A 17,799-nucleotide genomic window follows, 5' to 3' on the forward strand; every position below is an offset into this window, starting at 1 on the left:
AAGCTCAGAGATTTTAATGCTGTCAAGGTCAAGTTTAAGACCAGGGATAATGAGACGCTGAGAAAAGCTCAACATCACGCGACAGCCCAATTACCGACTGCAGGGTTATTAAGCCTGTGCCAGACATTTAACGTCTTTAAATCACTTTAATCATTTACTGCAACAGAAGCCATTCGAAGCACGGAGTGCAGCATTAAGGACACATCCAATAAACATAAGATAAAATGTAAATAATGGATTCAAAATCATTCCAGGAGTATTTCTTCTCCGAGCAATTGTACAAACATCATTTCAAATGAGGCCAACAGATACCGTCTCATGTTGATGGGTAAGACTTTTGACACATACGAGAAAGGTTATCACACTTGTCGTATAATTCAGTGTTCGCTTTTTGTACCAGCACTCAGAGCTGGAGTCAGTGATGCTACATGACTACCAGCACTTAAAAAAAAACCTCTTTGAACTGGCATATTCTTCCTTATTATGTTCCACCAAAAACACATTGCACCTTGCTATTCTTTGTTCTATTGTGCAACGTTCTTTAACTCTGCCTTATAAGGTGACCTTGAGTTCTAAAGAAAGTAAAATCCACCATTATCATTGAGACGACTTTGTCACAGTCAATTTCAAAGACGCTTTCAACACAAAAAAAAGATAAAATACTCAGCCATTTATTTAAAAGTCCTGTTTAATTTGCACCAACCAAAAAAAAAGGAAAAGAAAAATCTTGGTGCAAAAGATAAAATTCCCACTTACAACATCAGTGACAGTGCATCTCAGTGAAATAATAATGCTCAATGAAGGGAAGAGAGAGAAATATTGTGACATTTACTACATCAAAAGAATATCAACACCAATAAAAAGCAGTTTCATAAGTCAAAATTAAATGTCCAAACACAAACAACCAGTTACCTTTACAGAGACAATGGCGGCAAACGAGAGAAATAAAACAATACAGTAACTTGCAAAAAATGCTTCATCTGGTACAAAGATAGCGGTACAACAACCATTCTCCCGGCGGCACTCATGTATTGCCTCTTACACACATACAGACACACACGCGACACTCATACAAAATCATAATCCCATTACCACAGCATTCAAATCAACTACATGTAATAAATATCAGTAAAAGCACCTTTAAAGCTGAAATGTGTTTAATTGATCATCTGACTGTGCAACGTGTGGGAAAATAAAACATTTAAACCATAACATACATCTTTCTTTTTGTTTCGTTTTTTTTGCTTTAAATCATTGATGAGTATTTACACGGCGGACCTCACGGGACGGTCGTTCTAAAGTCATATTTAAGTGTCTTGTTCTGTGATGTGATTTGAATTGCAAAACTGTACAATGTTTTAAAACTACTTATGTAAAAAGACAAATAGGGTGACCTTTGGAGCCCGGGCAGTGGCACGCTGAGCTCAATCGACTGTGTCACTTAAGATGGCAGCTGCATGTGCGTAAACCGCTTCTTGTTTTGTTTTTTTTATTCTCAAGCGCAAGGCAGTAATATGGATTTTACTCCGGTCTGTTCGCTGCACTTTGTAGCCTAAAAAAAAACAATTCTAATTGACATTTTAGTAAGTCAGACATACCCAAAATTATAGAAAAACAACCTTATAGTTCATCATCACAACAGATTAGCATGCTAGACGTGTTCAGACCAGCACAAGAATGCAAGGACATTTACAGCTAAATATAATAAGAAATCCAACTGTGTATCATGACAGCTTCCATCTCTGTATTCATGACCACATTCAGACCTGATATTGACATCTGTCCTCGGCGATTCTATCACATGCAGACAGCACTGATTACAGCTGTTCACACCGGGCATTCAAATATATCTCCGATATGTCTCCAGTGACCATATGGGATCCAATTTCACTTCCCACTCCCTATTTATACAAATACACACTGACATCATGTCTTTTACCAAGAACAAAATAAGGTTTTTAACCAGCCTGGCTGCACAGATGTGTCTGATATCAACATGTTTGTGTGCGTGCGCCTCAAAGCACAACTCACGCTGCTGTAGCATGTGTATTATGTGGCAGTGGCTCCAAACAAATCAACAATTGAGTGCTGATTAGTGTAAAAAAAAGAAAGAAAAGAGGATGGACTGCGTCTATGCAGCTCCGGTGCATGGACACACATTATGTGGGCTGCAAGAGAAACACATTCAGGTGTGATTGAGAGTGTCCAAACCGGGACTTATCGCTGTCCGTGTCCGATTGGATCACTCAGGAGAAATGCTAATACCAGATATAAATGGGGTCTGTGTCTTTCTACAGCTGCTTCAGTTGGACACATGGTTAGTACTGCGAACACTTCAAGTCAAACGCTGATTGTTTACCGAATCACTAAGAGCAGTCTATCGAAAATCGTATGCTCCACACTATGTTCAGGGGGATCTGCAGAGTTGGTAGTGTATTGGAGGTGCATTTATTTGGACTAAAGATCATTTAAACCAGTATCAAATAGAGTTTACTGTAGTATTATTCTCTTAGGTATATACACAACACAGAAATGTCCCTCTGTGCTCATTCCCTCCAGAAAATTTGCTTTTTAAAAAAATCATTTGATCTTAAAATTTACATTCAATTCAAAAGTGCTGAGATATATTCTTGCCCAATATCCTAAACACCAGGATTTCATTTACATTTTAAGCAGGAGGGTATTAAGTGTTGCCATATTGTCTACCAATCATTATAAGTGTGCATAAGTGTGGCAAAAATTGCTTTGTGTAAATGTGTGTATTCACAATTAAAAAACGGCTCAAATTCATGTATTCACTGCCTTGCTATATATGTATATATATATACATATATATATATATATACACATATATACATATATATGTATGTATATATATATATATATACATATATACATACACATATATACATATATATATGTATGTATATATATATATATATATACTGTATATATATGGCTTCTGCTCATTTATGGCTCCTTTTTTCCCTTTATCCCTATTATCGCCAGGCACTATTTTTCTTACCTCAAGATAGGTAAAACCGTCATTCCTAGATTTTAGAGTGTAGTGTCACCAAATTAAGGTGAGTGAATACTGTATAAGTGTAAAAATAGAAAACTAGACCTCTACCAGCTCCTTATCCTTCCATGTAAGGACAATACATGTTTGGTTTTAAGGGGAAAATGTGACATGGTGTTAAAATGTTTTCTGTTGAAAACTTAACAATGACCTAAATCAGTCTTTTGATATCTAACAGTGTGTTTCTTTCTGAAAGTTACTCCATCACCACTGGAGGACTTCATGTAGTTGTTGTAAACACATACCCACTTCATTTCCCAGCTGTTTTGTCCCACGCCGTTGAGGCTAGCTCTTCTTTGGGGTCACAGTTTGTTTTGTCTGCACTTTGGACGCTGCTGCAGAAGCAGAAGATGAAGTGGAAGAAGAGGAGGAAGAAGAGGAGGAACTCCATCGGGTCTCTACGCCCGTGCTCGTCATCTTTAGCTTCCTTCGTTTTGCGAGGGGGGCGTTGTCGACACTTTTCAAGAAGAAGCCCTCTCTCTTGCCACGGTTGAAAGCCTGGTGAGAGAGGAAGATGGTGAGGTAGGGCACTTTTTTTGAAGGAGAAATGTAAACTGATGTTATTACCTTGTAAGTAGCATTAACATAGGTGCGAACAGTGGGCCCGCTGGACTCAAGCACATCTGGAGTGCATAATGGAGTGGTGGACATGGAAGCTCCGCCCTGCAGCCAGCTGTTTTCTTTCAGATCAGATAGTTTGAGACGATGCTCTGGATCCACAGTTAGCAAACCTTTTATTACAGAGCGAGGGGGGAAAAAGACATGAGGATTGTTAGGGTTGGGGGTGGATAAAAGAATTTGATACTTGTGCAATGACCTTTTGTACAGCGGCCATTTTAATATGTTTTAGCAGGAAAGGCATGGGCTTCACTAATCACATTAACATCTGTTTAGTTCATGTAAGTCAGGAAAGAGTGGCAGCGAATCAGCATGCAGAAGTTATGTATTTCATAACTTCTGCATGAAGTTATGAAATACATATTTACCATTCTCTCTTAAGTGATTTCATGTACAAATACCAATAATCATAAATAGAAATAAATCTCAGCTTGTTTGGGCTTATTTTGTTTGAAAATAATAATAATAATTCATCAAAATACACTGGAGGATTCTTGGCAAAACAGCAGCAAGTCGCACAAGCAGCTCCCTCTTCTTCTCTCACTCCAGTCAAAGTCTGTCTGGGCCAATCATTTTGCTGTTCTCAAATATTTCTATAGAGATGCATAAAGCAAGGCAGTAGTAGTTATCTCTGTGAATGATTTTCTTTCTCTCCACACCTTTTCATTTCAGGCAGAATGGCTTTAATTTACATGTATCAGCCAATAATTTAGAATTTTGGAGCTCTCGATATTTTTTTAGCGAACCAGAAACCCTAAAAAGGAAGAAAAACACATTTGCGCCCATTGAATACATTTTGTATTTAACACTGCTATTAGTCACAATGTTGTTTTCGTCAATATGTTCCATTTGTATTAATAAAAGAGGATGAAAGTAAATAATTTAATTGTGTATCGTTTAATACACTCTCTTTTAACCCTTCAAACGCCTCAAAATGTACGTCTGGACTTTTTGTTTATTTTAACCATGAAAGGGCCCGAAAATGTCCTGTGAAGAAGTGCTTTTGCCCTTTTTTTCCAGAATAACTTTCAGTATCTGGCAGTTACTACAATTTACTGCATGTTAAAATTTTGTGTTAACAATTTAAAATAAAGAAAAATAAATAAAAAAAACACCGTACATGACACATGACTAACATAGCACGTTGTGGTGTTTATGACGTAATGTCACTAAGTCACATACCTTTAACAAGCTCTTTAGCATCCTCTGACACACCCTTCCAGGCCTCGCCATCCAATGAAAAATCGCCCTCTTTTATCTTTTGCATGATGTCAGCAGCAAAGGATGAGGTCATCCCACGCTGCTCACTCTGAAATGGCACCTGGCCTGACAGCATGGTGTACTGATAAAAAAAACACACGCGGTTATTAGTACTTGAGGTAACTCGACTGGCGTCACAGAGAGAAGAGTTTGAAGGTGAATTTACCAGGATGACCCCGAGACTCCAGAGATCGCAGGACTTGTCGTATCCTGCACTATCAAAAAGTTCAGGTGCAGCGTACTGCAGCGTGAAGCAGGGCGTCTGCAGCGGGGCGCTGCCTGCAGGGCACAGGCGGGCAAATCCAAAATCTATTACTTTCAGCACAGGGTCCTCCCCTTCATCTGAAAACAGCACATTCTGGAATGGAAAACAACAAAGAATAAAGAATTATTTTTCTTCACTTTTTTAAAGTCAGTGGTCCATTATAAAGACAGGGCAAATACTATTCAACAACACTAGTCAATACTACTACTTGTGGTATGACATATTGGTACCTGACCTTGATAAATATGGCATTTTCATGCCATGTGCAGCATGTGGGGCAAAGGTGGTAGCAAACAGATTCAAGAAAGGCACCACTAACTCATTTGTTGATATATTAATGGAAATTAAATAAGGTGCCAGAAGACAAAAGCTGAGATATGATTCCTGCCATTTTGTGATTCTCAATACTTTATCAATTCTTAAGAATAGATTTGCTGGAATAGTGTAATTCTGTAGATAAATAGTAGTAAACATGAAGAGGATAAAAGCATCAAAATAGAAGTCTGAGAATAAGAATATCTCAACAGAACTAAAATTACTAATAGTTCAGTGAAATGTTAAAAATGTCATTTCATGGACGAGTGTCTGACAAAAATGCCAATGTGAGTTGGAGCATGAAGAAAAGAACATGACGATAAACTCGTCCTCACACACCTGCAGCTCCGCTCTCTCTCACACATGTGGACTCATCTGTCAGTCGGAGTCCAGCTGCTTCAGGGCTCATTGGACCGTCACCATATCATCCATATCAGAACATCCATAAAATGTTTAATATCTTCGGCAGACAGATGTTAGCGGAACTTTCCGAGTGTTCTCGCAACCGAGTTATCATTCGCTCTGATGCGAGTGAGCACAAGCTCACGGCAATCAACTGACATCGACGATCTGGGTCAACCCCAGTCATCAGCTGACACATTTCTATGTGTCCCATCATTCCCATCATTGCAAACAAAAAGTGTATTTTCAACAAATAAAATACAATATTTTTTGAATGATTACATCGATATTTTATTTGCAATTTGTATACTTTGATATTGTGGTTAATTTTTGTTTGCTCGTACATAAAGTGTTGCTTGCTTTGTGAAAAGTGTTCAGCAGAGACTTTCAGAGACGGGAGAGATAACCTCAAGTTATGAGTAATTTGAGCTTTGATTGACTGATAGAGTCGCGGACAGATGAATTGCTAATGAAAATAGACACTGCTGCAAAATGAAAACATTAATGCACACATTCAAACAGGTGGGTGCATTACTGCATTTAGACACACTGTAGACCGTGGAAAATTACTGAGAGAATTAGAACTTGTTCCCCCTAATTCCCTTTCTCTCATTAATGGGGACAATTAATTTCACACGCCATAGGTTTCTTTCTGACTTCTCTGGCATTTCATATTAATCATTTCCAAGTTCAGTGTGATCATATATCACATATTTATATTTTTTATATATCCACTGTATTTTGTATTATATTTATTTATTTATTTTAATATGCCATAAAAGATTCTGTATATTTTCAGAGAACAAATGTCACAGGCAGCTTACCTCTGGTTTGAGGTCTCTGTGTACGACTCCAACCTCGTGCATGAAGCTGACCGCTGAGACCAGGCTCTGTAACAGCTGACTGGCCTCCGCCTCGCCAAAAAGCTTCTTCCGCTTGATCCTTTCCAGCAACTCCCCACCGCGCAGAAGCTCCATCACTAAATATGTGTGGTACTGATTGAAGGCAGACGAGTGTTAATGTGATGCTTGCTAATCTGGTTGCACAAGGCTTAAAGCTGCAGTGCACAATTTTTGTTGTCCCCATTAGTCGCACTGTGCTTGGTCTTCAGTAACGATCTGGATCTATCGAGCAATGCCATCAAACCTGACTGAGGGAGCACTTGTGTGTATACACCTGCGACAAAGGGACGTGTATGACAAGAAGCATAAATCCTGCCAACGCAGCTTTTTTGAGCAGTAGAAATCACTTCTACCTTTTTTGTTAATACACTCGCATTCCAACATGTTTGCAGTCATATAACTTTACTAGCTCAATGTCCCCGTTATCTCTGTCTTGGCATAAAACAAATCACTTCCTGTGTGCAGCGCGGGAATGTTGCCAGACAACACACGATCTTAGCTCTGCTATACTGAAAAACACAGAGTCGCGTGGAGCAGACTTAATCAGCATTGTGTGACCATTTAACAATGATCTGAATGTAAAAGACACTTGTTTACATTTAAAATATAAACTGGAGTTTAAACATCCAGCTCATGATCTTGAAAGGACACACTGTACATATTTATTATTGGTTAAGTTCATGTTACATGCACGTTTCTTCCATTATACCTGGTCAGTGTAGACTTCATGTAGCTTGACAATGTTGGGGTGAGTTTCACATTGTCTCAAAGCAGCAATCTCCCTCTGAGTGTTTGCCTCCATTCTAACAAAAAAAAACATGCTGACATGAACATTTTGGCACTTAAACCATCAGATGGCACAGTGACACAGTCGAGGACAGTCAAGCACACAAACAACAAACACAGAGATTACCACAATTGTGTGTCAGCATCTCATGTACACTCACCTGCGGCTCACAATCTTGACTGCATACTCATGGCCACTTTGCTTGTGTTTGCACTTCCTGCACACCGAGAAACTACCCTCACCTAAGGGAGGCCCGTGAAGACACAGCTCATAGTGGTGAAAAAACTGCGACTCCTGGGGAAAAAGAAAGGGAGGTGTGAGAAACACTGAGCAGCTGGTTTTCCTTGTGCAAAGACTCATTCATGCTCAAAATTAGATACAGCTGTTGAATAAGCATTTAACAGGTTTGGTTCCCACGCCTCTGTTGACAACAAATTCAAGGACTTCACAAGAACTTTCCAGGACCAATTCCCTCAAATTCAAGCACCATATGTGCTGACACAGCTTAAGATGGGTAGGTAACTTGTAAGAGCCGCTTCGCCCATGGTGTCCACTTTTATCGATTTGCAGCACGCTCTGTATCTGACCAAGTAATTGTCCTCGGGATCTTGGGCAATGCCAGTCTTTGTAATTTTCTTTGGTGAGCCAGGAATCCGGACAATGCAAAGAGATACATGTCTGACAAATAAATCAAAATATTAATTTTATGCATGTGTTATACAGCTGAAACTAACAGGTGCTTTGGTAATACATGTAATCTGTCTATTATGTTCCTGCTTATTGGATTACTGGTCCACAAAAAGTCTTGTTTTGTCCACAAACCCAAATTATTCTGTTTAAATTATTTATTTATAAATGATAAATATAATTTATAAATCATAAACATGCTAAGATAAAGGACATTTGAAATGGACAATCTGTTTCCATAGGTAAATGCTGCATTAATGTAGGGCTGCAACTAATGATTATTTTCATATAAACTGATTCATCTGACGATTATTTTCTCGATTAAGCGAGTACTTGCTTGGTTGGTAAAATGTCAGAAAGTGTTGAAAAATGTTGATCAGTGTTTACCTGGAAATGATGATGTTCTCAGATGTCTTGTTTTGTCAACAAACCAAAATTATTCAATTTGAAGGATTTATTTGTTATGTGAAGCAAAGAAACCAGAAAATATTCACATTTATCATTTAAAAATGTGCGTGCATCGTTCTACTTGTTAAATGAACAACGGCAACTTTACAAATCTGGTTTCTCTTCAACTGAAAACAAATCTGCTTCTCCAGTTTTTACTTCTTGGTACAAAACACAGTCTACACTAATACAACTAACCGTACAACTCCTAATAATTATTTTAGAATACATTGAATGTTGTAATGCAATAATTTAATTAAAATATAGCATCACGATTACTTTAATCTATAATGCTTAATACTTAATAATATAAATTATGACAAACCCTATCATTCTGTAAAATAAAACAAGACAACTGGTAGACAGACACTGTTGAGCCTTTTTAAAAGCGGTTCATCATCTCTCTGTATGGAGATAACTATGGAGTTATATTGCAGTGGTTTTACTAGACTGCTTTTTTTTCACAACATAAATAACAAGGCTCAGACTAGTTTAAACAAAGCTCCATACCTGTAACATTGCACTGTGCTGGACTGAGGCCGAACCTGGTCGATCAGCACCAATCTGGGCATCTACAAAATCTCCCATGACAACGTTCTTATTGAAGAGGATGGAGGGAGCGATGAACGAGTAGCCCTAAAATAATAGAGAGGAGGTGTTGCATGTGTAAGGGGGGAGGGAAGACATTCCGAACACTGTGCTTTGAGTAAACCACACAACTTTAATCTTATTGAGATAGCTATAACAGGTATTGTTTTGGGTATGGTGAAGATGCAAGGAATAGAGGTAGAGAAAGTGCATGAGTTTAAATACCTGGGGTCAACAATCCTAAGCAAAGGATAGTGCACAAGAGGGGTGAAGAAGAGAGTGCGGGCAGGGTGGAGTGGGTGGAGATGAGTGTCAGTGGTGACGTGTGACGAAAGGACAGCTGCATAAGTGAAAGGGAAGGTCTACAAGATGGTGAGACCTGCCATGATGTATGGCGTGGAGACAGTGCTGTCTAAAAGACAGGAGGTAGAGCTGAAGATGCTGAGATTTTTGTTGGGAGTGACCAGGATGGACAGCTCTGGTTGAATGGTTTGGGAATAAAGTAAGAGAGGCAAGGTTGAGATGATTTGGTCATGTGCAGAGGAGGGATAGTGATTATATTGGACAAAGAAAGTTGAAGATGGTGCTGCCGGGCAGGAGGAAAAGAGGAAGACCGCAGAGAAGGTTCATGGAGTTTGTGAAGGAGGACGTTTGTTACAGAAGAGGACACAAGGGGGAGGACAGAACGGAGACAAATGATCCACTGTAGCGACCCCTAAAGAGAGATGCCTAAAGAAGAAGATGATAATTACAGGTATTGTTTTCCACAAGGGTTATCACTGTGCTGACCTTGAACAGACGGTCAGTGCTCGGAGGTGTGCTCGCCGGAGAGTAAACAGGATCCATCCCAGTAAACTCCTCAGCAAAGTTTCCCACATCCAGTTCACTCTTTAGCTCTGGTTTGAACGGACTTGACATCTTCTTCTCTGCCAAGTCAGACCAGTTCAGTCCCTGTCAGGAAAACACAGAGCATATGGGAGTTGAAACAAGATGAAAAGAGGTGACAACGAAGCAGAGATACCGCATCGCAAATGGAAGCTGAGCTCAGTAGCACCTTGAAGAAGGAATGTGCTTTGATGTCTTCAGCCCCTCGGGGGCCGGAGCCCAGTCTCCTGTGGGGATCTTTCACCAACAATTTCCTCAGCAGATCCTGAGCAGTTGGTCCAATCATGGAAGGGAAAGGTGGATCAGAGCGCAGAATGCGTCTGAGTGACAATTGGGGGAAAGAAATACAAAATTTAATAATTTTCCCATAATTATCAAAGTGTAAGTTCAGTTAAGTAAAACACATTGCTGCAGTAATACATAGGAAAATAAGGAGGGGTTAATGTAAGTTTTCACTACACATCCAAGTACAATGAGTATTCAGCACTCACTTTGACACTTCACTCTGGGTGTTCCTCTCTCCCTCCAAGGTGAACGGAGATGCTCCTGTCAGCAGCTCGAACATCAAAATCCCAAGGCTCCACCAATCTACTGACTGTAGGAAGAGACTGGTTAAACGTTGTTATGTTAAGAAAATTAAATATGTGCAGATGATGCACCCACTGTGTCTTTATTCTATAATTGCATTTTGCGCTTTCTTTCATGATAGTGACCGACACTGACAAGAAAATTATAGTATGTTTGGTGCATCAAAGTGCATGTTACCTTATCATCTGCTGTCATGAGAGATACAGCCGTTTGAATTTACTTCAAGCTAAATGGTGACGCTATAATGAAGCTCAGCAAAATTATCTGAATTCTGAAATGACTTATAGCTACCTTGCCATGCCCAGTCTTTCCCCTAATGATTTCAGGCGCCATGTACTCTATGGTGCCACAGAAAGAGTAGGTCCTTTCCTTCTGTGATAAGGAAAGAGGGGAGTTAAATGTTTATTTGTAAAACAAAATCTCAAACAAACATGCACAAACATTTTCAAACAAGTTGCGGTATTGTGATCACAAACCTCTTCTTCCAGAAACTCTTTGCTGAGTCCAAAGTCTGTCAATACCACATGGCCGTCACTGTCGAGAAGAATGTTTTCCAACTTGATGTCTCGGTAAACAATCCCAAGCTGTATGTGTGAAAAATAAGTGACGGAGATGACATGCAAACAAGATACAAACTGATACAACAGTTTTCAGTTTGTTATTTCCTGTAATCAGAGCACTTTTTAAGCCCAATCACCAGTTCTAATCTTGGTGCTTGTCACAGTAAACATCTGCCTAGAGAGGAACACAAATAAAAATAAATGTAACAGCACCTGCGGAAATGAGAATTATGCTCACTAACCATTGCTTCAGAGGTTTTATTTGATGCTATCGCAAAGGAAAGACTCATAAAAGTCTACAGTCACTTTCAGTTTCAGGTTTCAGTCAATTTGGAAAAATTCAAGGTCTTTTTTTCCGACTTCCACAATCTGCTATATGAACACATGTTTCCTTAAGAATGATTCCTTGTTTTCAATTGTAATATTATGAATCAATTTCTGTCATAATGTAATAACTTGCTATTAACATCAGTCCTGAAATCCAATCAGGACAGCATCAAGTAAGACTGATCACACCTTGCAATAATGCAGTCAGACTTGTGTTTGAATCATTCAGGAGAGATGTTAATACCAGGTCTGAATGACGTCTGTTACGCAATGCTGCTAATTATACAAACCTGAGCAGTGTACTGAAAATGAATAGCTTTAAGTACTTTAGTACACACTCAACATCATTGAACAGTTCTTTTATTGTGTGTTTATTGTTTGTCAGGGCATTGTGTACTGTATGTCCCATTTTAGACTTGAACTTGAGCCCTAAAACAAACTGTCTTCAAAATGAATAAAAATGTATTGAATTGTACAGTATTGATGCATAAAAACAAACCCCTTTTTCTACAGTGGTTTGTTCACATGCTAGAAAAAGCTCTTTCCCTGCCACAGTTGCTTGTCTCACTTCAGAACTGTTTCAGTAATTCTAGGAGACAGCTTCTGGGTACTGTTAGTGTTTTAGAGAGTATTTTAAGCAGTAAAGTTAATGGGCACTTCCAACACAATAGCAAACCACAGAGGATAAATAGTGACCACCTCCTGAAGAGAGGGGAAACAGCATGATTATTTTTGGCTCAGTGATACTGACAAAACCTGAACTAAAAGTTAATCAGATAAGGGACTTAATCTAGAGACAGAAATCAAATGGGACAATAACGCTTCTCTGTGTAAAGCAAATGTGTGTAAGATGGCAACTTCCTGACAAAACATCAGCTATAACAACAATAAAAAGGTATTAAATTGTTGGCAGTGTCTGTGTAAGCTTTCTGTGTCTCCCTTACTGCCCCCTAAGGTAAAATCAATACAAGCAGTCACAGAGGTGGAAGGAACAACACTCACCTTGTGCAGGTGCTCCAAAGCAAGAATTATTTCCCCAATATAAATCTGCACTGCCTCCTCAGGAAAATGATCCCGCTGATACAAATGTGTGAACATCTCCCCACCGCTCACATAATCTGTACTCACACACAGACAAATAGACAGGAAACTTGAATAGACTTGATACAATCATTTACAATAAACACAGAAACTGCACATGAGGCCAACAAACAAACATGCAGTAGTAGACAGAAACATTAACAGAACATACATTCAGTGCTTCAAGTCTAAAGAGACAAATATTACCTTCATTTGATTCTACTTCTACAGCACTCACCCAGGATGAGATGCAGTTTACTCTGTGTCTGGAAGGCATAGTGGAGCGTGACCAGGAAGGGAGACTGGCGGATGTTTTCAAGCACCTGCCTCTCAGTGCGAGTATGTTCTGTTGTCTTAGCCTTTTGAACAATAGCTGCTTTCTTTAACACCTAGGACAATAATTCAAATAAAACATAACTTGAATGCAAAACATCCTGAATTAAGTTAATTTTAAAGCATGCATACAGTAAAATATTAGATTATGGTAAAGCAAAGAGTGAATCCTAAAAAAGAGGTCACATATCAGATACCATCTGTGACCTAAATCTGCTCGAAATAGTTCAGTATATGTTTTATGTTGACAGTTTGTTTAATGATCTCACCTTCATAGCATACAGCTGGCCCGCATCGTGACCGCTGTTCTTCCTGACCAAAAACACTTTTCCATAGGCTGGATGAAAAGAAACAAATATTCCTTCAAGTCACTCAAAGTACTGTAAGAAAATAATACAACAACCGTATCCAAACACAGACAGTGGCTTGATTGGGTCTGGGTCTAGAAATCAGCTGAACAAAAAAACTTTTTGCACACAAACATACTCATGCTTTTTTGTTGATAGGAAAACATTTTTACAGCTCTCCCATTGGTACTGAATGTAGATTATATTTAATAAACGATAAACAGCAGTTGGCTGACCTTCTAAATATGTAATACTAATCCCACTAATTAATGATTTAGAACTGCTAAATCGAGTTAATGTAAAGATATGTTTTACCATGACATGCAAGTAAACCCTCAGGGGCAAATTATCTTTCTAGTCTCTCATGTTGCCCTTTAAGGTATTTAACCAGCACCAGAGGATAAATCCTTATAATATAATTCCTTATGATTAACAAAACTTATATCATCTTGCTTTATGTAGACATGTACCTCCAGTGCCCAAGACTTTAAGCAGCTCAAAGTTCTCCATGCCGACCCTCTCAGTGTGACCTGTGAGGTTGGCTAGTGACAGAGACAAAACATCATAATGAAAACATACAGTATTTATTGTCAGGTTCTGTATCCTGCACACATTCTTGTTTAAAAACGGACACACAGAAACAGTGTTCAAACAAATCTCTCTTTCTTTTTTTTTTTTACAAATGTTCAGAAAATATAAATATGTATTGAATGACATAAGACTATTTTCACCATTAGAGTGGAGACTATGTTACAGGTTATAAGAAGGGTGTTTATGCTCCATCCTCTATTTATAAGAAAGGTTTTAGTGTATCAATAGGCCTCTATACCCGTCACACACATTTAATATGCTGATGCAGTTCTCATGTGACAGCTGAAAAAGCAGCAGTAACATTGCTGAATTAGGGATATGAACACAATTATCAATAAAAAAAAATGTGTTTTGAATCCTTTTAGGATACTAGATTACTAAATTAAGTGCTACAGCTTTTTGTAATCAAGTGAATAATCAAATACTTATGCTCATCCCTTTCTTACACAAGAAAGACTCTAAGGTTACGTTAGATATGTTTTGTTTTATTTTGAGCAAGTGACCTAAATAAAGAGTAAACACAGCATAACAACAAAAGCATATTTATCTTAGAACCCTCTAAATACAACTGTATATATGACAGGCTCTAAACATTTCTGCCAAGAAGGTTATGGTGTTGACATTTGTCTGTCTGCTTGTGAGCAGCAAAACTCCAAAAAATAATGGACGAATTTTGATTACATTTTCTGGGGATGTAGGTTATGTCATTAGGTGAAACTTCTAAATGTTAGTGGTGATCAGTATATGAGAACTGAGGGGCTTTGGCAGAGGGTTTGCAATCTCCTAAAGTTATATTTTACTATTATTATGATACGCATACACTGGGTCATGAAAAAGAAAAAACACAAGTGTACAGTGTAGGTGATATACTATATATATATAAACACATATACATATATACACATATATATGCTTTTATTTTTATTTTTTTGGAGACACATACAACTTCATGTGTTAATTTAATTGCACACTGCATACCTCTGAAGTAACTTCAGCTACAGGAAATCCCCTTTCACAAATGTCTTCATCAAACGATGGAGGAAATTAAAACCAAGAGTGTGGTGCAGTTATATAAATAAGAATTTTTTTTTTTATCTAAGAAGAGTAGATGTACTTGACTTACCATTGGTGATATGATGCTTGACGGTGCAGGCCTTTTTATTTGGTTTTGCGTCGGAGTCATCACTACTACTGGATGTGTCGCCAGACATAACGCAAAGAAAAGTAGACTGTTGCCTACAGACGGTTTAAGCCAAATGTTTTCTTATTTCCAAAATATGAGCCCGCAGGTTTCAACAATTAAAATAAAAGCAAATAATGTGGTTACTGCATCATGTATGTACGGACTATCGAAATGACCGAGCAGCAGTGTTTTCTAGACAATACTGCTTTCCCAACATTAATCCCCACGCCTTTGACATTGTATTGTTTCGCATTATGTATCTCGTTTGATTAACCGAAATCAAAAACTGAAAAAAACAGTCGTGTTGCTATTCAAATTGCAGTCGTGCACTGTATGTCTGCTTTATTAAATTAACCACCGACAATGATTATTTATTTCCTGTGTGTGTTATCAACAGCTGATGAGCAACTTACACTGGCTAGCGTTAGCATTTACCGCACAACAGGAACGTCAGTTAATATTTCTCACTTAGCCGGCGTTATTTGGAAATAACGTAACCGTTAGTTACACACGAACGACGGGTAAAAAAATATCAAGTTACCATTAAGTGTGTGAACACCTTTAGAGCAAGCAAGTTAGCACAACTGTTTCAATAACAAGACGGGTTACCTAGCTAGCTGTGCGGTAGTAGTAAATTTGCAAACTAGCAGCTAGCTTGTTGCCCGTCAAAGTTTGAACGTCGGCTTACGCTAATGTTTAGTTCCCTGTGTAAACTGGCCGCGTCCGACAGCTATCAGAGCATGTTTGCGTGACCATGTATGAGCGGTTCCGTATCTTCTCTGTCTCCACTAGATTCGAGTTAATGATTCGCCCATGACGAAAATATTTACATCTAACTTTGTATATATTGTGTGAAGCTAGCTGCTGCTGCTGCTAACACTAGGATGCTTTCGACACAACCTGGGCGACGGTCTGTCACGTGAACATTGGTGTGGGCGGGGCCACGTAGTCTCAGACCTCAACATTGATTTAGTAAAACAGATTCTAACATAGGGCAACAAACGTACATGTGTTTCCCGACCTTATAGAACGAAATCACGTATTTCGAATTAGAAACCATAACCGTAACAATATGGCCATATCCAGGGAAGGTGAAGGAGGAGAGGGGTGGGCCCAAGTACTTAGTGACAGAACATTTGCCATAAAATAAAATTGATTTACTCATGGAACAGCTTCTGAAACTCTACACATGATATTACTGTTTCAAAAACAAATACACATCGTTTGGAGGACAGACTACCCACAAACAGATGTTGCACTGCCAGGCCTGGTTTGATTTGATTGTCTTTTATACTACGCAATGCTGTTTGTTTGTTGTTTCTTTATATATAATATTTTGGAAATCTGTGACTATCCACACAGGTTTAAGAGTCTCTCTCCTGTGCGTTTCTTAATGTGTTCATTTTAAGGATGTGTACACTGTAAAATGTAAACCTCTGTACTGCACTGAGTCATTGTCAATGGTTTTGTGAGACAAAAAAAAGAAGCCACCATCACCCACCTCACAATACATTCACATACTATATATTTCACCGTACAGTCTATTTCCATTGGAGCATTACATGTCTTGGAGGCAGTTTCTTTTATGTTGCACGAGATTTACACCACACTCCCATAGAAATTCCATGGAGTATGTGACTATAACAGAAACAGCCCACACTTTCATTTCCACAGTGCTGTTGAGCCACAGGTCATATATAATTCCCTGATGAATCATGAAATCGTAAAGCAAAATAGAAGATTGTTACAATAAGTCATTCTTCATATATTTGGGTACTTCACCGTGAGAACTATGACAATTCGGTCATTGAGTTATCGGAGGCCACATCTGGCCTACTGGTCAAAAGCAGTATTTATGCAACATTTATATGAAATTCCTCTGTGGAGAGGGAAGGTGAGCAGTGGGAGGATGATGCCCACCACCATATATGAGACAATTCAATTTTCATCAGTAAAAGGTGGTGTAGTCCTCCATAATGACCTTGCTGAATGACATACAGTAAATAGTAGAAAGCTAGCACTGGGGGATCCGTAAAAGTTTCTGGTGCCAATTACTTATTTAGAAAGGTTAGTCCCCCATTTAACCATCACATAACTCTTTATATCTTCGAACTGTTGTCAGATTACAGGGCAGTGGAATGTTCTTGACAGTAAAATCAGACAAATAACATTTGAGTCCAGCCAATAGTAACCAACTTGGTTTATCAATGACTTCAGTTAAAACCTGCTCACAAATCCTATCCTGTATGTGTGAGAGCCAGAGTTCTGACTTCTGAATTGTCACTTGAGCAGAACATTACCTGTGACATCTCAATTATTTCTCCTGTCACAATAGCTTTAAACTTGAAAGTTCAAAAGGAAGCGAGAACTTTTCCTCCAGTCCCAGTTACAGTTTGTCTAGATAATCCTCTCTCCTCCTATGCAATCAACAGTGTGTGCTTTACTGATATGAGCAGTGCACAAATATTTTCCACAACATCAAAGTGAATAACAATGGCCCATGGTTACCAAATTGTTTTTGGATCTTCCCGGACACAAACGTCAACATTTGCATG

General features: G+C 38.6%; 1 protein-coding gene across 1 annotated transcript; it reads right to left on the minus strand.

Annotated features, from left to right (window-relative positions):
• Nucleotides 1-670: 670 nt before the first annotated feature.
• On the minus strand, nucleotides 671-16,168 carry rps6ka4 (ribosomal protein S6 kinase, polypeptide 4). The gene is made up of 18 exons (XM_058628034.1): nucleotides 15,185-16,168; nucleotides 13,941-14,012; nucleotides 13,393-13,460; nucleotides 13,029-13,179; nucleotides 12,713-12,828; nucleotides 11,300-11,407; nucleotides 11,115-11,195; nucleotides 10,727-10,830; nucleotides 10,405-10,555; nucleotides 10,140-10,301; nucleotides 9,273-9,398; nucleotides 7,789-7,922; nucleotides 7,551-7,644; nucleotides 6,764-6,934; nucleotides 5,124-5,315; nucleotides 4,880-5,039; nucleotides 3,647-3,810; nucleotides 671-3,577 (listed from the first exon to the last, which is right to left on the minus strand). The coding sequence occupies exons 1-18, from the start codon at nucleotides 15,270-15,272 to the stop codon at nucleotides 3,365-3,367; spliced, it is 2,355 nt and encodes a 784-aa protein (XP_058484017.1). The 5' UTR covers nucleotides 15,273-16,168; the 3' UTR covers nucleotides 671-3,364.
• Between the last annotated feature and the right edge of the window lie 1,631 nt (nucleotides 16,169-17,799).

Source organism: Solea solea, chromosome 4 (assembly GCF_958295425.1).
Source record: "Solea solea chromosome 4, fSolSol10.1, whole genome shotgun sequence".
In the NCBI taxonomy this organism is placed as follows: Eukaryota; Metazoa; Chordata; class Actinopteri; order Pleuronectiformes; family Soleidae; genus Solea; species Solea solea.